Consider the following 22,292-nt stretch of genomic DNA (forward strand, 5'->3'; position numbering starts at 1 on the left):
CTGATGAGAAGGTTACAAAGCAGGTCACAGGAGCTAAATGACCCCCATTAAATGTTGTATTACAATTTAATTAAAGGTTGCTGTGAAATCAAATTGCCACTAGACAGAGAGAGAGACATCATTTGAAGATTAATTAAAAATAAATAAAAAATTACTATAAAAAATAATTCAGTTACAAAAAATGTGAATGCTTAAAAATTGAACAATTTTGTTTATGATTCAATGGTATATTTTAAGATGATTAGCTTAGCAATGTTCATAGTTGTCCTAATATTCCAGGTTTTCTTGATAAAAAAAATATTTTGTCTTAACTTTTAGCATTTAGTCCTGATATTCCTGATTTTTGTGTTTTATAACATCTGTCCCAGTTTTCTACAAATACAATGGTTTTTAAATGTTTTCTTCAAATACAATGGTTAATAGTTTCTACATATGGTTTTTAAAATAACTAATGTGAAGAATCAAAAGATTTGGATATTTTATCCAGTATTTATTTTTTAATTAATAAGGCTTGTAAAATCGCTAAATTTCATAGTTTCGTATCCATTTTATCCAGAGTTAAAGCATTTTAACTATTTAGTAATTCATTGATTTTATGATAAAACTTTTTATTATGGTGATGAATCAAATTTTTATGAGAGATGATCCAATAAATTACTTTATTATAAAAATGTTAAGCGGCATACTTGTTAGGTTTTCGTTTTGAGATTATTAAAACCCTACGTTTAAATTATTCAATTAAGGAAATCATGTGCGAAATTACATATTTTGATTAAATATTTATATAAAAGAATAGTAACTCATTTTTACTGGGTTTTTTTTTAATGTAATAGTACGAGGCTTGTTTTTTAAGTAAGTACCATTTTGAAATTAGAAGAAGACGTGCAAAGATATCTCAATACTTTTATTTTAACATGAAAGCCTGTACCTTTATCTACTTTTCTACATAATTTCCTTCAACATTGAGGCACTTGTCATAACGTTGTACCAGTTTTTGAATACCCTCCTCATAGAAGTCTGCCGCCTGACTTCTTAACCACTACATCACAACTGTTTTGACTTCGTCATCGTCTTGAAGACGCTGACCACCCAGGTGTTTTTTCAAGTGCAGGAACAGATGGTAGTCACTGGGGGCTAGATCAGGGCTGTACGCAGGATGATCTAGAGTTTCCCATTGAAAAGATGTGATGAGATCTTTGGTCTGATTAGCCACATGCTGACGGGCATTGTCGTGCAGCAAATCGATGCCCTTCCTCAACTTGCCACGTCTTTTGTTCTGGATTGAGCGGCGCAGATTGTTCAATGTCTCACAATAAGCTGCTGCATTGATTGTCTCATTACGTGGCAGAAATTCCACAAGCAATACTCCTTTTCTGTCCCAAAAAACTGTGTACATGACTTTCCGAGCAGAAATCATTTGCTTAAACTTTACTTTTCTGGGTGAATCTGAATGCCGCCATTCCATGAACTGTTGCTTTGATTCTGGTGTGACGTAGGCCACCCATGTTTCATCGCCCGTAACAATTTGGCTTAAGAAATCATCACCGTCGTTGTGGTACCTTTCAAGGAAAGTCAATGCACTGCCTAAACGGTTGGTTTTGTGCACATCCGTCAACGTTTTTGGTACCCAACGTGAGCACAATTTTCGGTAAGTCAAGTGCTCGGTCAAAATGCTATACAAAACACTACGAGAAACATTAGGAAAGTCAAAACACAAGGAGGAAATCGTAAAGCGTCTGTTTTCTCTCACCTTATTGTCCACTTCCTGCACCAAACTTTCATTAACGACTGAAGGACGTCTACTCTGTTGTTCATCATGCACATTTGTGCGGCCTTCTTTAAATGCCCTCACCCACTTTCTTACCATTCCATCACTCATAATGTTTTGTCCATAAACTGCACAGATCTCACGATGAATATCGATCGGTTTTAGGCCTTTAGCACTAAGAAATCTTATAACAGCCCGTAGTTCACAGTCGGCGGGACTTACGATTATCGGAGGCATCTTAAACACTCAGTAAACAACGTAAACAAGGAAGAATCAGACTGCAATGGCGTAAGTGCGTGGGCAATAGATGTAGGTATCCAGTGCGCATGCGCAGAACGCCGACCGCAGCGCTGCGGCGGCGGTGCAGCAAAACGATACTTACTTAAAAAAACACGCCTCGTATATGCCATAAAAAGTTTTTATATAATGGTCTTAAACTGTTGTGATTTGTTCAGTACTCCATTAATAAAATTATGCTAGAACTACTAATACTTTTTATTCTAAACAAAGTTATTCTGAAATTGTAAAATAGTATATTTTATTATTCTTTTCTGATACAATTTGCCTTTGTTATATTTAAAAGCAAATTATATATTTTTAAAACTGGTGTCTTGATTTTTTCTTTGGCTAACTATATGTCCAGGGTTAATTATTCTCTTCTTTTATAAAATTTAACATCTTTTTTTATAAAATATATCTTAAATAATATTTTTTTTTATGTGAGAAGCAATTTTATTGGTAATTTATTCTATATTGTCTATAAATTATATATATTTAAATTATAAAGTTAATTTGATTATGGTAAAAATAAGTAAAATAACAAAAAAAATCCTTTTTCAAAATACAGGTTTCAATACAAAGGTTTTTCTTATGATTTATGTTAGTAAGCTGTATACAGAACAGAAGCTTTTTAATTACATTTTTAATTATAATATACATTTATTATGTTCAGCTGAGAAATATTTTTTCTGATGTTCATTTCTTTCTAAACTTTTCATAAAAGGTCATCCTTTATTACTTTATATTTAGTTAAATTATGGATATTTTTATGTCATTCATTTTATCTGTATTTTGTACTTTTTTTTCAGGTTTTCTGCAAGATTATTGGCTGGAGCTTTAGACTTCAAAAGTTTAATTGACAAGTAAGTTGCCAACTGCAAATTCATTTCAAAACCTCTTTTTAAACTTCCTTCTTTAATTATAAACTTTCTTAGTCGTATATGCTATGCTTCAATTATAATTATTATTCAATAATGATTATTAATGACATTTTTTATTATTGTTTTAAAATATTTGTTTCCAGAAAAATGCACCATATTTATTTGAATCATTATGCGCTACCTTTTACTTGCATTCTTAATAATAATTTTATACATAAAAATTTAATACTCAGCAATTTTATCATTGTCAAAACTAGAGCAAATGGGAAGTAAATTAGAAAATGTTTCTCCCAAATAATTGTAACTGACTTAATAATAAATAAATGACTTAAAATATACTTTAAAAATGCACTTAATATTTGAAGTATAAAATCAATTTGGACATGACCTTATGACTTATCCCTTTTGTTATTTTGTCAAACATTAGTGTGGGTAAAAAGAAAAACAAATTTTTAGACTGTTTTTAACCCTTGCCCTCCTAAGGGTATTTTATTTCTAGTACTCTAGAGCAGTGGTGCGCAAACTTTTTTCGACCACGACCCCTTTTGTAGAGAGAACATTTTTGGCGACCCCTAGAGATAAATGTTCACAAATACAATGTATATTTCGAGCATTTCTTTCGTTTCATCGAATAAAAACATCATCCTATTTGACTCATATTAATTTTATTTATAATTTTAAGAAAATACTTTTTGTATAACACAAAAATCAGTAAATTGCCCTTTAATGAGATGTATGTGGCTGCAAGTTTCTAATTATCTCGTCGATGTTTGGATGTATGTTGCTAATTGCAATTCACATATCATCTTCAGGTTTTAAACGCGAGTGGTATTTAGTTTTTATTCAAACTAGTTTGCTAAATCCAGTTTCACATAAATACGTTGATGCAAATTGTATTAACACTCTGGTGGCATTCTTGCATAAAACGGGATATTGTTTTTCCACGGATAGCCAAAATGTTTGGCAAAGCTGAGTCTTAAATTGATTTCGAAGAGTATAATCACTAATCAGATCTATCAATTGCTCTTTCTCACTAATTTGAAGCGTTGAACTGCATATGTCAAAGGAAAATGGATCACGAATTCAACCAAGATTGTTTTCAGGAAAATCCTCGAATCTTCTCGAAAAATTTTTCTTTAACTTTTCAATGTGATTGGAAATGATGTTTTTAAATGTAAATATATCTATATTATTTTCCTTGATAAAATCGTTAAAGCAAGGGAACATGTTGGTGTTGTTTTTATTCAGTTCAGTTTGCCAGAGACTAAACTTATTCTTAAAAGCTTGAATTTTACTGGTTGTAGTTATGATAGTTGAATTCTCACTCTGCAAGCTCAAATTTAAGTCGTTAAGTTTTTCGAAAATATCAACTAAATAGCTCAGCTTCCCTAGCCAAACTTCATTGATATAATAACTTGCCAATCTATGTTTCTTTTCGATTTAGAACATGTACACTTCATTTCTCAAATCAAATATCCGTCGTAGTATTTTCCCACGTGAAAGCCACCTGACTTCGATGTGTAACAGTAATTTCTCATAAGTTGAGCCCATCTCATTGCAAAGTATTGAAAAGAGACGGCTGTTACATTTAATGTAGTTAATTGAACTAACAGCGTAATACTTGTAATACGTTGTGCAACTCTTCATCCATATCTTTTGCAACAAGAGCTTTCCGATGAATCATACAGTGATTAAATACCATATGAGGTGCCACCTTCTGAATTAAGCCTCTGAGCCCTTTATTCGAACCTGTTAATGCTGCAGCACCATCAGTACAAACCGCAACACAGTTTGCCCAGGTAAGGGACTTTGTTTCAAAATATTCATTTATTACTTCGAATATTTTTTCTCCAGTTGTTTTTCCTTCCAAATTTTTGCAACATAAAAACGTTTCTGTTATATCTTCATTAAAAATAAACCTAACGTAAATAATTAGTTGTGACATTTTAGTAATATCGGTAGTCTCGTCCAGTTGTAAAGCAAATACAGATGAATTTTGTATGCGTTTTATGACTTCTGACTCGATATTTCGTGACATTTCGGAAATCCAATTGCAATTAAACAGTGAGTGATGGCGCTTCACTCTTTATATGTACACTGTATGGTATGCAGCATGCAGGGATAATGCATTTCATAAAAATTTGGCGACCCCCAAAAAACTTCTGGCGACCCCCACTGGGGTCGCGACCCATAGTTTGCGCACCACTGCTCTAGAGGATCCCTTGCCAATTAAATTTTCAAAAAAATTTAATTATACTAGAAAAAATTAATTAGATTAAAAAATTTATTATAAAAGCTTAGATTTTTTTTAAAAGTTTCGTTTTATGTATTAAGAATTTGAAAAAGAAAAGAAAAGGGAAAATATTTTTTAAGTTAGATTATTATTTAAAGAAGGCTATTAAACAAAAATTTCTTACTTCTACTTTTAAAAGTCTTGCATCTGTAAAACTTAAACAAATGTATATAAAGTAATTTTGAAAAATAATAAGGAAAAAAGATTGAATGAAAATAGTTGATGAGAAATCACTATATATTTCAATGATTCAGACTAAGAACTAATGGGGCGCTTAGTGATTTAATTATTAAACACCCTCATAAAGGACATAATAATTGTGAGATACAGGATGTTATAGAGTTTGAAAATAAAACATCCACACTTTAATCATTTTTACAGGCTTCACACCAGAGCAATATTCATAAATGTAATTAAAGTAAAAGTAAAATTCTAAAGGTAATTATGAAATCAACGTAATTATATAAGATAATATAAATAATTGTAGTTTTTCATATGATTTTTATTTAAAGGTAATATCCTACACATTGATCATTCCAGAGCCACATTACAACTCTGAACTGCGAGTTGTGTTGTGCACCTCCAAATTATGACCTTAATCATTCTGTTTAAAGATAACAGTTTATTTTCATTATTTCAAAGTCCTTTTAATGCAAATGTCCTTTTGCTAATAAACTTCTTTTTTTAGAGAGTATGCGGAATGTTACCCCCTATATAAAGGAAAATGTGTACTATTATAGAAATGATTATGAAATTAAATGTATCTTAAATAAACGTTTTTTAAATATGCTTAAACTCATTCTATTTATTCATTTCCTCTTAAGCATGTTCTTCTTTTTTTTCCTTTCAGCCAAACTCTAAAATTGGAAAAAATGGGTGGGCAACCTCTTGATATGTCACAGTATCTCAAAATATTTTCTACCTGCAGAGTTCCAAATATTCCTAAAGATTCACTTGCATTCTATGGAATGGAAAAAGATAGGCCTAAGCATATTGTTGTTGTGCACAATAATCATGTAAGAATTTTTTATAAATTTTTGTTCATTATATAAATTTTTGTACTGCAGTAGAAAACTATTCATTTATGTAGTATTGATTTATTTATGTAGTGTTCATTCATTTATGCTTTAAATATTATATAATATTAAGAATTTTTCTAAAATAAAAACTGACACAATTGAAACAAGCTTATATAGTTATAGTATTTATTCCCAGCCCAATTAAAAGATTTTAATCAAGTTTTTTTAAATTAATATTAACAATTATAGTTTAGTTTATAAATAAGTCTTAAGAACTTAGTTTAAAATATTTTTTAAAAAGTTTTTATTAAGAAATGACTTATATGTCGCATTATATCTCGGTATAAGTTAAATATCATTTGATATATGACTGTATTATTATCTTTTCACTCTGTGATATACTATGAAAGTAATAGATTGATTTATTTTTAAAAAAAAAAAAATTGCAAAATGAAACACGTAAAAGTTATGTTTTCAAATTCAATAATTGAATTTCTTAATTATTCTATATTTCTGCTATAGCAGTTTAAATACTTTTATTTAGTCACCTAAATGTTATTATTTTTAAATTTGATACTTTTTAAGATATAAAATCAAAAAAACTATGTAGGCTGCTTAATAGCCTTTATTTATTTATTTCAGTATTTTAGTGTTGATGTGTATGGAAATGATGGTAAACCTTTAAATGAAAGCCAACTTTTAGCCCAGTTACAAAAAGTGATTGAACAGTCTCAGTTTCCAAAACTACCTATTGGTGCTCTTACAACACTTGATAGAGATAACTGGGCAAAAGCATACAAAAGATTATGCAAGTGTAAGTACAATCAAATCTGAAATAAAGTGTGATGCCACAATTGGCATTACATATTTATTTTCTATCCTTTTAAAATATCTTTCATTACTTAAGCTTATTTTTTATTAATAGCATTACATTTAAAATAAATCAAAAACTTAATCTTTTAAAACGAACAGAAAATATTTATTCTTCTCTTATACATCAATGTAACGGATACTTTTTATTTCATTACTAATGCAGACTTATTAATTCACTGTCGCCTCTAATCGAAAACAAAAATCTATTTATAACTTTTTATTCTAAATTTCTAACCGCTAAATGTTTCGGTTGCATGGTTGTAATAATTCTCATAAATTTGTTGGCGACTCGTGATCGCCAAGGTGTTCTTTTAAACCCAATATTGATATGCTGGTTGGCTTTGTTTTGGCTATGTTATATTTTGATAAATCGCCAATTTTGGATCTCCTACCCATACTTTCTCTGTCCGTTATGAATAATTATATTCACTTTTAATTTCAAATTTGTGGAGACTGGGCGTCCCCCTTACGGGCCTCCCCAGTCTTAATTTCCAACCATCAGAAATGATATTCTGGTTGTATGATCTCTCTATAAGAGGGTATTCTGATTTCATCCCTTTGAGGGAATCCTTTTTTCTTTTTTTTTTTTGGATGAAGAAATGGCCATTCTCTATATCACCAATTATGTTTAATAAAATCTAAATTTCACTAAACAATTTGTATATTCTTTCCTGGAGACTGTATAAAACTATTTTCCACTATACGAATATTGACGGTTACTGACGGAGAACAAACCTCCTCCATATAAGGGTTGATTTTTTTGAAAGAAATTCATACCTGTCAAGTAATACAAAGTCATTGGAATATTTTATAGATTAACACTCAGCATATTCAAAAAATGTGTGAATATAAAAATAGGTGATCAAATATGTAGTGTAATGTGTTATGGAATGTATGTTAAGTTTGTTATATTAAGAATAAAAACTTTATGACCATAAATGATAAAAAAAAATATCTTAATCACAAACGTCTCATTAACTATTTAAATATAATATTTTTGAGTTTTAGCATTTATTTTTGCTTTCTATGTTGTTGTGGCATTATCAGAAATTGCGTGAAAACCTATGAAATATTACTTTCCCTGTATGCAACACCTATTTTTATTTTGTTAAATTATATTCTATTCTGAATAATCACTATTAGTTACATTTTGTCGGAACCATATTTGTAGTTGAGGGTTGAGTAAGCTTAAAAATACAAAAATTTAGTTAACAATATATTTTACATATGGAGTATGATAAAAAAAAAAAATTTTTACTTTACTTGTGTTTATTTTTTTTCTCTTAGATGATTCAATGAATAAGGAATCTGTAAGAGTGATACAAAAAGCAATTTTAGTTTTATGTCTGGACAAACCTGTATCAGATGCTGGATTATTAAATAGGAAGACTCATGTAGCTCTTCAGACTATCCATGGAGGAGGTGCTCAAGCAAATGGTGGAAACAGATGGTATGATAAAACTATTCAGGTAAGGATACTCAAAAGATAAATTTTTATCGGAATTGCAATTCGTATAAATTGGTTCTTTTCTATTTATTTGAATTTGTTATATTTGATGGTTGTTGCTTTTTTTTTTTTTTTTACAGTATATAAAACTAAACATTTAGCATACTGAGCTTAATTTTTTTTCCATAAGATCTACATATTTTCCTCAAATTTAAATAACTAATTTTTTCTTAAAATTCCTTTTAAGTTGTTTGTCTTAAAAATGCTTTTTTGTTGCATTCCCAGAGATCCAAAATTTATAGAGCTTTGCCACAAACCCCATTTCAACAAGGATAATACCACCTCAGGGAAAAAAACTTCCAAACTTAGTGGATTTAAAATTCCTTTAAAACATTCAGGGAAATCAAATTTTTTGCTTAAAAAAAGTTCAAAACCTAGAATGTTTGATTTTGTTTTCTTTTTGTAAATATTTTTTCTAATAGTCATAATTTTTAGCATAAACTCCTCCCCTCAAATTATTAGTTTTTAACTGCATATATTTTCATGAAGTTAATTCAACAAGGATCAAACCACCGCAGGAAAAAAGCCTTCCAAACTTGGAGGATTTAAAATTTTGTTGAAACATTCAGGGAAATCAAAATTTTTGCTTAAAAAAAGTTCAAAACCTAGAATGTCTGATTTTGTTTTCTTTTTGTAAATATTTTTGCTAATAGTCATAATTTTTATCATAAACTCCTTCCCTCAAATTATTAGTTTTTAACTGCATATATTTCATGAAGTTATTTTTATTGTAATTTATTCCCTGTGATGTTTGAATAATTTTTAAGTTTCTTTAATTTAATTAAGTATGTTAGATCTGAACTTGAACTAATTATAAGAAGTTTCTTTTTTTTTTTAGTTTTAGGTACTTAATTATAAACAATCTTTTTGAAATTCTTCAATTATTTGATTAATTGAAATTATTTATTAGGCATTCAATTTTGAGGTTTGTATGTATCATGGTATTGTATTCTGAAACTAGTTATCTTATAGAAATGATAGTGATTTCATAATAATATATATTAATAACTTTTAATTATTTGTGCTTTTAAGATTTTTTATTAGTAGTTTATGTCCACATACATTATTCTTATGCATTCTTAACTTATGTATTGTGTTGATGTTAATATTATTTTTTGGAATTTTTACTCTTGGTATTCAGGAAATTTTCTTCCAGAAATTTACTATCAACCCTAATCCAATCAAATTTTAAAATTGAAAAGCCTCTTAAAATTCCTATACTTCCAGTCTTTAACCAAATTATGTCCTATAAAGAAGCAATTTTTTTTATTTATTTCAAGATTACGGTTTTTTTTTTCTTCTGAATTCAAAATTATATCTTTTGTAATCTTTTAAGTAAACAATATAAATTTTATGAACCATATTTATGTTTTCATTTGCTTATATGATTTGTTTGCTTTTCTTAAACATTAGTTTATTGTTGGAGCTGATGGTGTTGTTGGTCTGACCTATGAACATAGTCCAGCTGAAGGTCCTCCTATCACTCAAATGATGGATCACGTCTATGATTATATGTAAGTAATTGAAATACTACTTTCATCGTAATAACTTTTATATAATATACAAATGACATAAATAAAATTTCTTATTCTCTGTAGCTTGTATGTGTCTTAGTAAAACAACAAGTATAATATTAATTTCACACAAAAATTTCTTGCATGCATTTTTTGTAGTACTAGGGTTCTTTAGAGAATTCGAGAAACTCCTTAGTTCTGTCCCAAATCCAAAATATCAAAATTATCCATTGAATTTAAGGGCGATCTCTTGATATATGTTGAAGCATTGCTGTGTTAAATTGGACTATTGTTTTAATATTTCATGCACCAATACTATAAAAAATGTGTCAAAAAACTTAGTAATTTTATTTATTTCATGTTTTATTGGATGTAAAATTTAAAATTATAATTTTTAGGCATCTTATTCTTGTTTTTTTTTCTCAAAAAAATAATAATGAAAGATAAAAATTCATGTTTAATTCAACATTTTTTTTTAATTTTCAACAATTATTTGTTACTACAATTCACATACCAAATATTCTTCTTAGCTTTGCTATTTAAATTTTTATTCATTCTTAATTAAAATTTCTTTCTAATTTGTTGCATTTTCTTCTTCTTTTTTTTGCAGTGATAAAACCCGGGGAAATAAATGGTTACCTTCAAGTGCTGTGACTGAACCTACCAAGTTAAGATTCAGGCTTTCCGATGAAACTGTTCAAGATATTGAAGAAGCTGAAAAAGACCTAAAAAGGTTCATTTCCAATACTCATCTTGTTATTTAGAATGTTCTATTTGTATTTATTTATGTTTTAATCTTTTACTGATTTGTTTGTGAAGTAATCGATAGTATTAAAATTGAACATTTCGGCGCTTGCAGTTACTTTCTAGTTACAAAATAATAAAGTTAGAAATATGCCAGAAGTGTTCCTTTATAAGTTAATCTTTCAATACTAGTATTAGATAAGAAATATTTAATGTTGTGTTGCTTTTTAAAACCCTGAATCTTTCTAAAAATAGCTTTTAATGATAGAATAATAAGTGACTCTCTAAAACATTAGTTATTATAAAGGTATTTACCATTCATATTGATATTGTGGTAATTCTTTTCTTTCATTATAAAACTTTTGAAAACATAAATATTACTTATGCAGTCACAAAATCCATTGATGAAAAATTATTAAAACTTCTTCAATTGTATTATTAGAATTTTTAGAAAATCTTCCTCTTGATATCTGTTTATTATTATTAAATTCTGTTATAAAATTAATAATTTTTCAGTCTAAAATATTCCTTGTTTAACTTTTGACGCTTATGCCTTTTTAATTTAAAATTATAAAAGACATTTCAGCTATGTTCCACTTTTTATTTAGTCTTTTTTTTAATGCAAATATTTTTTAATTAAATTTTGTTACCTATCCTCTATGGTGTTAAATTCTTTAATTTATCCCGTATCTCTATCTATGCATTATATTTAAAAAAAATTTCAACTGTTAACATTACTGAATTTAGGAAATATCTATATTTTGATATTAATAATTTTATAATTATGACTTTTACCTTGAAAAAGTAATAAATTGACAATAGGATTTCAATTTCAATGTTTTCATTATTTCACTATTTTGAGAACTAAAATAGCTTTCTATAATATTGATTTAAGAAATATTTAGCTTCTCAGCATAGCCACAAAAGAGGGAATTCTTGAAAAATCTGGATATTTTATCAATCGAAAAAAAATCAATGAAATGTTAATCTGTTAGTTTTTTTTATATATATATATATATATATATATAATATCCAAAAATCACAAAAAACGATGATACCGAAGAGTCATATATATTTTTCCGAAAAAAATGACACCTTATGCTTGATCTTATTATTCTAAGTAGATTTTTTATTATGCTTTATTCAATTTTAATTTATACAGTACCCTACAATATTAAATTGACACTTTCATCTTTTGGCTGTTTTTCTTTTTTTTCAAATTAGTTTTTTTTTTACGTGTTTGCTCCTATCCTGCTACACTTCAAACAACATTATTTTTCTCATTTTTGTTCATTCATCTAACTTAGTCTTTATAAATTAAAAACTATATTTAAGTATTTTGATAATCAAGAAAACATATTAAGATCATAATAAAAAAACTATGATTAAATACTGTAATGTTTACAGTTTTTCATTAGTTTTGTTATTTCTAATGAAAATCTTCTTTTCATGAAACTAATTATTTACAACATATATTTTGTTTTAGCCTTGTTGATGATCTTGAGATGTCATGTTTTACTTTTGAAGCTTATGGAAAAGATTTTATCAAATCTCAGAAATTGAGCCCTGACAGTTATATTCAAATGGCTATTCAGTTAGCATATTTCAAGTATGATTTACCATTGGCCTTTATTTTAACATGTTTTATTATGTATTTTATTTTTATATCCAGGAGTGATTGTATTCCAGGGATATCCCGAAATTCCGGTTTTTTGTATTATCCTTCCTGGTCTAAAAATTAGGAGCAGATCAAATTATTTTTTTGGGAATATCGCGGAATTCCGCATATCTCAAAATCATTAGTTCTCAAATTTTTGCTAGTCAAAAACTTATAATCCGACGCGATTTGCACGGTTTCTTCAATCTAAAATTCAAATTTTGAAAGTTTTGCTGATTCCTGCTAGCGAGACGCTTACATACACGTGATTCTTATGCCAATGGGCAGAAATTCGCCAATTGATTCTTTTAGTTTGGTGAATTTTTGCCATTTTGAATATTTGAAACTGCTCTGGAATTCGCTAATATCATGATTCCTATTCACGTGGTTTGAATATCAAGCATCAATTTTTGTATTTAACCAGTTTAAGTCACACGTAGCGATTTGTATTCACATGAGTTAAAAATCGTACATCGCGATTCATATTCACCGAATTTTAAAAGCCCAACACTCCAATGCCAGGGTTCCCACGGTCCTTGAGAGTCCTTGAAAGTCCTTGAATTTTTTTTTGCTAAATTTAGGTCCTTGAAAGTGCTTGAAAAACGTCTTAGGTCCTTGAAAAACTTGATAGGTCCTTGAATTTGTCCAATACTGCCGACGGCCCTTTTTACAAAACACCCGTGGATCTTTCTCGTTCTTTCTGTTTTGTTCCCGAGCTCTCTCACGTGGTTTTTAACGCCACCGTTTCTAACCGGGCCTAGCGTCTTGGTGTCTGCCAAGCGCGCGGAGCACAGCAGACAATCAATGCGCTCGGGGCGAGACTCCACTTCATCTTCTGTCGCATATGCTTAGATCTTCTTTTTTCTTATTGAAACTGGAATACTCTCGAATTTCGTAACAATATGTACCTTGTAGTTTTCAATAAATTTGCCGTTTTACCATCCGCACTTGTCCTTACGTTTGCGTCATTTCAAAACTTTATTGTAAAGCGTATTCGCAAAGGCACGACTTCGTATTTGTGTTATGTAGTTTAGACTAGTTATGCCTGGGAAGTGCTATTTTAATCCCCAATGGATGGATAATCAAGCTTATAAAGAATGGATTTTATCGATGCCCGAAAAGAAGTTCAGAGCCAAGTGCCGATTATACATGAAGGAGATCGATATTGCGAAAATGGAGGAATCTGCTCTGAAATCACACATGAAAGAAAGGTAAAACAAAAAAGCAGTCTCATGCCCTGAGTTCTCTTTTTCCAAAGACATCAACATCTAATTCATCTGGTGTAAATACTCCTTCAACATCGTGTGCCCCATGTGAAACAGAAACTTTAGTGGCCGAGGTAACATTGTCTTCTTATCTGGTCAAAAGGAATGTGCTTGATGCTGAAATTCTCTGGAGTCTGAAGTGCATCACTAGTAATTATTCATGTAACTCCTGTGAAGGGATTAGTAAATTGTTCTCCAAAATGTTTGCTGATAGCTGTATAGCGAGACAATTTTTTTGTAGTGCCACAAAGTGAGCCTATTTGGGCTCCTTTGGATTGGCACTGTACTTCAAAGGGGTTCTTATAAATGAGCTGAAGAATGTTGATTGCTACACTGTACTCTTTGATGAGAGGTTAAATCAGTCTCTACAATCTATGCCGATGGACATTATGGTAAAGAATTGATAATAAAGTTTGCACTAAGTATCTTACCTCCCAATTTATGGGTCATGGAACTGCAGAAAATATTTTGTCCTCTTTTTACAAATGCATGGATGATGGTTAAAAGCTCTCTAAAATACTTCAATTATCCATGGATGAACCCTATGTCAATTGGAAATTCTATGAGAAGCTTCAGTGTGAATTAAAAGAGAAATATTCCCACCAGGTCATATTCATTGGCAATTGTGGTTTACACATAACGAATAATGCTTTTAAACATGGTGAAAATGGGATGTGTTCCTTCTAATCTTTATTTTCAGAAAGAATTGTTGCTGCATAACATTTAGAGAATGTTGTGTAAATTATGGATGAATAATTTCAGAAACGATGTTTAATAGAGGAAAGGAGGGGGTTATGGAATAGTCATGGAATATGGAATACCTAAAATTTAGCTCTGTCTTTCATGCAGCCTTCACATGGAAATACACAGGATTAAAGGATTTCACCATTAACACCTCATTACCATTAGTTATAGATTGTGCTGAAAATGATTTTGAGAATTAGTATGCAAAACCAGTAGGGTTGTTTTTAAAAAAATATAAATTTTAGTCCATAATACATATACTCTCTTCTCTCTATATAGGCAAAGCATTTAGGTATTATATTTGAAATTAATTATTGCCACAACAAGCATTGTTGCTTCTAGTAAAATAGAAGAGAATAATTTTTAAAATTGGTCTTAGATTAAGGTCCTTGAAAATTTTGTTGAGGTCCTTGAAAAGTCCTGGAAAGTCCTTGAATTTCAATCTCATCATAGAGTGGGAACCCTGAATGCGATTCTTGTAAAAACTGAGATTTTTCTTAAATTAGTTACTATAAAGGTATGATAATCATTGGCAGGTAATTAATTTAATTAGTAATTTTATTTCTAAAGAAATTTGTTAAATAAAAAACATGTATGGTACACAAATTAAAATTTTGATATCGATTTTTTGCACATAAAATTTTCAAGGTTTTTCACTTTGTGTCACATTTGCCCTGTATATTACACCACATACCTAAAATTAACCCACAATATTTGAGATCATTACATAATAATCAAACGTTATTTTTTATATAGAGATAAATTATGCAATATATTTCACATGTTTTTGAATTAGACTGAAGTTTTACATTTTAAGTAAGTGAGATTTTATAAAAAACACATAAACTTTCATATCCTGAAATAATTTGGTTATACATATCAAAAGCAGTTTTCATGACATTTGATTGAAAATGTGTGTTTAATTTAATACATTTAAAAAAATTGAGTTATTGTTTAAGTTGTATTTAAACTCTATAATTTTTAATAAAATTACTTTTAAAACTAAATAGTGTTTTCAAATAATTTTCATACTTCTTTTATGTGCAGGTATAAACTAAAAGAGTGATTATTGATATCAAAAATATTATTTAATGTACTTTAAATTTCTTTAATTGGTAAATTGTTGTTCTTTTATTCTATTTTTTTAATAATCGTTGTTTATTAATACATTTGGGTAACTATTTGTACATAAATTTAAATCATACTTAAATATTTAAGAAAATACTTTTATACGATTGTAAAAACTATAAGTTAATTTAAAAACTAGAGCAAGTTTCTTTCAACTAGCAAACAATGCATTATCATACTTTTGTTTTATTGCTCAATACTTTAAGGACTTCTTTCAATAAAGAACTTTAGTGTACCTCACATAGGGCATGCTTGAACCAGTAATCACTAAGGCTGTTCTTAGTTGGATATTGAAATTGCTTTTAACATGTTTTTGTAAAAATCTCAATTTTTCAATAACATTTTGATCTTACCATTAAATGCTAACTGAAAAATTGGTAAACAAAATTATGTCTTAAAAGTTTTTGATTTATTTGAATTAATTGAAAGATTTGAAGTAATATGCAATGTAAAATTTCAAAGAAGTTTCAAAATCTTAATTAGTTCAAAGAAAAAAAAATATTTGCTAAAATTTATTTTAAATGTATTTTTACAATTGTATTTACAAAAATATTTTTTTCTGTTGTCTGATAAAATTTTATATTTTATATAAGGGGAATGATCCGTTTTTGTCCAATTTTCATTAAAATTATGATTAGATTATTATCTATTGCATTTATAGAATTAACAAGTGTCGACAAATCAGTAACGTGGGAAATTGATTCTACTCATGAGTCATAACAACTGAAAATTGGTTGTGCTGGGGAAAAAATGGTTTTTGCCCATGCTTGATTTTTTTTTTATTTTACGGACATAAACCATTCTTTTCTCTTGATTTTTTTTAAAATGATAATAATCATCTAAACAATTGATATGTGGTACCATTATTGACGATAGTTCCACCAATTATGAGTCTATGATATGTATTTTTAAAACTGTCCCTAAAAAGGAGCTGTTGTCACTAATAGATTAATGTGAAGCATACAATGTTTCTCTAACTCAATTTATTTAGGTATTAATTTTACTTTATTTTATCATTCTACAAGAATACATGGAGAAATAGCAGCAACATATGAATCAGCATCCCTCCGCAAATTCTTGCATGGTAGAACTGATGTCATACGTTCTGCCTCCGTTGACAGCTTAAAATTTTGTGAGGAAATGGCTAAAAAATCCTCATTGCCTGCTGACAAAGTTTTAGCTTTAAGGACTGCTGTTGAATCGCACAAGGATTATACAAATCAAGTAAGTCCTTTTTATGTTTATGTTTACATTATATTGAGTATAATGTGTCTATTATGTGCAATCTATCTCTGTGGCACCCAAATTGTGATTCACAAATTATTCCTCAAAAGAATCCCAAAGTGATCCACAAAGCAAGCCATTATGCATCACCTTTAAAGGCTATTTAAAAAGATAAAAATCTGAATTGTAAGCTTATTAGATAATTTTAGTTTACATCATTCTTTAACATCTAGTGTTTGAGTGTGTTATGTTGTTGATCAACAAAGGTAGATTGAAAAAATATTTTTCTTAAAGAAATTAGATAGATTTTTTATTAATTTGTTTACTACTTTTCTTATAAAAATAAGATTATTTTTATATTATAATTTTTTTTAAGTAATTTTATTTTAAGTCTAGGAAAAAAAAAATTTTTAGGGAAGCAATCTACTGTACTAAAGAATGCTTGTGAAAATGAAAATATAGTAATTAAAAAAATTCAACCTTGTTCAAGTTATATAATCCAAAATTTAGTTGTATAGTTTCTTTGGATTATAAATTATAGAAAAATGCCTAATTCTGCTATGCTATCAACATTTGTTCTATTCTTTAGTCCTGAGTACTGAAATAAATCTGGAGTAAAGGCTAGTGAGCTGAATTCCAAACTACAATTAATCTCTTTATAATTTGTTTTTTGAGTTTTTCAAAAAAATTAATTTTTTCTTTTAAAAAAATTGAAGCAAATATCTTTGGTTAAAAATAATGTTAAAAAAATATTACTTGATGAAAACATTATTTTTTGTTATTATTGCGAAATAATCGAGTAATGGTCACTTCACAATAAAGGAATTGAAATTATGAAACTTCAGCATCTTCAGTGTTAAATCTTTTTGAGTTTTTTTTTTCCCCTAATTTTTAGAAATGCTGCAAGAATCAAAATGAAAAGCTGATGCAAAATTATACTATTTTTTTTTAAAAAAAAATAAAATTTATAGAGCATAGAATAAAATTTTAAGATGGAGTAGAATATATGTAGAGATATAAATTACTTCAAGAAAATGCTGATAGTTTATTTTTCAGCTAATAATGTAAAAAGAAATACAAGATAGCTTTTATATTTGCTTTCTCTGCTATGAAAAAATATGTTTATTTTTTAAAAGAAGAAATAAACAATTCATTGATATAATATGTGAGCCATTCTCATGGAAAGATGATTTTTGCAGTCATTGACCAATATATTTCTGAAAATTCTGATGAACAATGCTAAACTGTGTTAATTAGTAAAAAAATATATTCAGTCTTGAAATTTTTTTTAACTGGCACCCATGTATCAATCATACATGTATTTTTAAGCATTAATATTTTAAGACAGTAAGTAAAGAGGCAGAAAACCATTTTTAAAAAAAAACTGTATATATTGTAATAAATAAGAGAAATTTATTTGCTTGTTTGAGTTACTGCTCCAACAAAAAAAAATCTGTTTTTACCATAAAATAAAACAATACTATTCATGTATTTAATAAGGCCTGAATTAAATTTGTTATTATAAATATATAAGGTAATCATAATTTGTTATAAAACTTACGAAAATTCTGATTTAATATTGAGAATTGTTTGATACATTCTAATTTATATTATGTAATTAATTCAAAGTATTACTTTAGGTGGAAACCATTTTGAATATCTCTTCCACTGTTCTGTGTATTTACACTGAGTGCTTGCACCTATTGACTTGTCATAAATAAAATAATTTTTTATTTTGCAAATGCCACACATTAAAGGAAATAGCACATTTGCTGTTTGTGCACTTGCTCTTCAATACTTTTTAACAAAAAAACTTAAACCACTTAGTGCAGGACACATATCCAAATGTTCAGCTTCCATAGCCTGAGTCACAGAGTACAATCAGGTGAGAGGACGATGTCAATTCGAAAGAGATGAGAACTCAGACAGTTATGTCAACATTCTAAACCATTTATTAGTAACTTTTAAAACACATTTAGGGTTCTCATTTAGAATTGATCCCTTGATGTCTCAGCATTCGGTTTAAAATTTGGTTATATGTAATATTAGTAAAAAGCCTCTAAGAATGAAAAGTCAATTTTTGTATAGGTCTTACAAATGTTATTATGGAAGAATTTAACAGTGTTTATATGTGTTTGTTAGTATTTAACAGTATTCTGTCTATTAAAAAGCTTGCAGACTCTGAAATATGCTTATTCAGTTTCTTGATGCAAAAGATGTGAAAATGAAATTGGTGAATTGTTACAACAAGAACTGAAAACATTATTTAAAAAATAGAATATAAATATATGACTATGCAGGATAAGAAACAAAGTGAGCAATTTTCTGCCTTTAACACTAAACATACCATAACCCGTCAGCGAACCAGTTATGAACTTTTGCATTGAAAATGCACATATCTTATCGCCTTTGCTCTTTTGATTTCATGACTTTCTCAATTAATTATATACAGTTAATATTCTATTATTTTTTTATTTGTATTTTTTTTATTTTAGTAATATTTGTCGCATACCGGTCATTTGACCAAGACAATAATATATTGCTTTATAAGGTTATTGGGTTTGAAATTATTATGTACATGCTTATTCAACATGTTGTATTCAGTTTGTTGCTCATTTCTGCAAAGACTGCTGTGCTGTTAGTTCAACCAAAATAACTGCGTTAAAATTTCAAGAAAGTACCTGAAATTTTAGTTTGGAAGTAGCATTTTAGTGTAAAAAAAAGTAACAAAAACTAAAAGTTTTAATAGTTATAAAAATGTCAAAACAATCAGGACAGTACAAGTTCTTAGAAGATATAAATAATGTAGGCGAAGAGTTTTCGGAATTTGGTGAAGATGAATTTTCTGAGAATGAAGATGTTCTGATTGAAATAATAATCAGTTTGAATGTACCGATACTGACAATAAAGAGGAAAATATTGTGAGTATATGCTGTGGACAAAAAGAATAAGATTTATCTCAAGTTCTGAAGAAGAAATAGAAAAAAAAAATTAACAGCATGTTGCAATTCATGGATCTGTTTAGAAAGTAATTCAAATAGGTGGAGCATCTTTAAGATCACCACTTTATAATTTTTTCAGGCAAGAACTATGCCTAATTTGATATGCAAAATGTCATATTAAGAAGGGTTAAGCTAGGACTGAATTTTTGTTGATAATTGACGATTGTTATGAACCATATAAAAACATACAAAATAGAAGAAGCAAAGAGAGTGTTAGTATTTGATAAGTATATATCTCAAGAGAAGTTAGATGCATTTATTGCAATTTTATATGCACAAGGTGCATACGGAGCAAATAATTTTAAAGTTTCTTTTTGTGGAATAACTTCAGGGCTTAACTTTTTCTCCGAAAATATGAGAAGAAATAATTTTATAGAAATACTCAAATTTATCCATTTTGATAAAAAAAAAAAAGTGAGCTGATCCAACTTTTGAAAACAGACAAATTTGTAATATAATATAAATTATTTATATATAATTTAGTTTAATTGAAGTTAATTTGTTTATTTCCTTCCTAACATCTATATTTCTTACATTCAATCTGGAAACATTAAATATGGTCATTTGGCCAGCTATGGTAGAAATAGGTATGTAATAAGGGTTGGTAAGTTTAGTGTTAATGAAAACTTAGTATAAAGTATTGATGGGAAATTTTTAATGTCATGACAGATTTCTATATAGATGAAATTCAAAAACTGTTTATTTAATACATCCTGATTTAATTTTATGGAAAATTTTATTGAACTCTGGCTTTTGTTTAAAAATGTTTTTAAAAAAACGATCTTTACATAAACTCCCTTACAATTTAAATATTTTTACTTGCAGTGTCATTTTTTTAAAGCAATCAATCTGAAATCAAGTTTATTTATTCTGTTTTGTAGATTTTAATAAATGATAGTCTTAACAAAACGTCACAATATATATTTTTTAATGTAATTATATTGTAGTTATTGGAGGTGAAAATGTCTAAGCGCAAATGATTTAATTTTTCAGGCTGTTAATGGTATGGGTATTGATAGACTTCTTTTGGGTCTGAAAAAAATTGCTTTGGAATCTGGCATGAATGTTCCAGATCTATACATGGATGGTGGTTACACAACAAGTACTCATTTCAAGTTGTCTACTAGTCAGGTATACTTAATAAGTTTTATATTCGAGCAATAATTCCCAAATAAAAGCAGCAGAAGTTCAACTGTCAAATAATATAGTTTGATATTTCATACTTTTTAAAGGAATAACTTGTACCTAATTGATATCTGAAGCATCAATGTATGCATAATCTAGTTACTACACATGAGAAAATTTTCATGGGGGTAAGGTTAGCTCAAATTATTATTGCACCTATATTACTTAGTACACTAATACATATATCATTTAAAAAAAGGAGGAAATTTTCTTTTTTGCATTGGCAAAACAGAAATAGTCAGTTAGTGGGCAGTCATATACATGAAAAACAAAACAGTATCTAATAAATAAGGCATCTACTAAATAACAAAATCTACTGAAAGCAACCTCAACATCAAATTTAATCATAAATTAGACATGCCTTTTCAATTCCCATAAATAAAGCTTTAAGCCGTATCTTTCTGGGATGATATCCTTTATTCGTTATTTAATTTAGTTTAGTTCCTGTTGTTATCTTCAAATTAAGTTCAAATTCACAATTGTATATGTATATTATTCCGGAGGAAAGTAAGTAATATTCCATTTCTACAGGCCACAATAGAATGGCTGAACTATTATTGATGCCAGTGACTGGTAGTTGAAAAATTTAATAAATTTTCAAACAATCTTGAGTCCTTTGTTCAAATTCTGCTAAACAAATAACAATACATGAATATTGGAAAAACTTTCTGTTGAGTAAAAATAGTTTATGTTCAATATAAATTAAAATAATTGAAATAAAATTTAAGTGTAGCTCTTAATTTATTGTATTCGCAAAATTTAACTTTAAAACTTTTTATCTAAGTCTAAATACCAGTTTATAAAATTGTTCTCTTTATAAAATCAAATGTACTCAAAGCAAATGAGATTTTAAAAAGCCTCTCAGCACTTAATCAGTTAAATTTTATGAAGTTAACATAATCTTTAAATAGAATGAAATACAAAGAAACAATCTACTATGAAGTTCAACGACATTCTTGATTTAGTATTAAATAATTATTTTCAAATAAATGGTAAATCGATGCTTTGAAAAGAAATTAAAAACCCTTTTTCATTCTTATAAAATAAAAATTTTTTTAAAAAAATATGCATACAACAAATTTTTTTTAGTAAATTTAATATACTTTTAAATTTTATTGTTAATTTTTTTCTTGTATATTTTAATATATTATATCTGCCAAACTACTCTGCAAATTATATCATTGAATGTGACATAATTTCTTAATTTAT

General features: G+C 28.1%; 1 protein-coding gene across 1 annotated transcript in view; it reads left to right on the forward strand.

Moving 5' to 3' along the window:
• LOC107452962 (carnitine O-acetyltransferase) overlaps positions 1–22,292 on the forward strand; it is a 33,809-nt gene that overhangs the window by 9,556 nt on the left and 1,961 nt on the right. The window contains exons 5-13 of the mRNA XM_016069598.4: positions 2,857–2,910; positions 6,072–6,237; positions 6,883–7,054; positions 8,401–8,582; positions 10,034–10,134; positions 10,745–10,867; positions 12,365–12,487; positions 16,698–16,896; positions 20,892–21,029. Of these exons, the coding sequence (XP_015925084.1) occupies positions 2,857–2,910; positions 6,072–6,237; positions 6,883–7,054; positions 8,401–8,582; positions 10,034–10,134; positions 10,745–10,867; positions 12,365–12,487; positions 16,698–16,896; positions 20,892–21,029 (1,258 nt within the window). The remainder of the gene's footprint in view (positions 1–2,856; positions 2,911–6,071; positions 6,238–6,882; positions 7,055–8,400; positions 8,583–10,033; positions 10,135–10,744; positions 10,868–12,364; positions 12,488–16,697; positions 16,897–20,891; positions 21,030–22,292) is intronic.

The sequence above is a fragment of the Parasteatoda tepidariorum genome, chromosome 10, assembly GCF_982258835.1.
Source record: "Parasteatoda tepidariorum strain Cologne lab strain chromosome 10, Ptep-v5.0, whole genome shotgun sequence".
In the NCBI taxonomy this organism is placed as follows: Eukaryota; Metazoa; Arthropoda; class Arachnida; order Araneae; family Theridiidae; genus Parasteatoda; species Parasteatoda tepidariorum.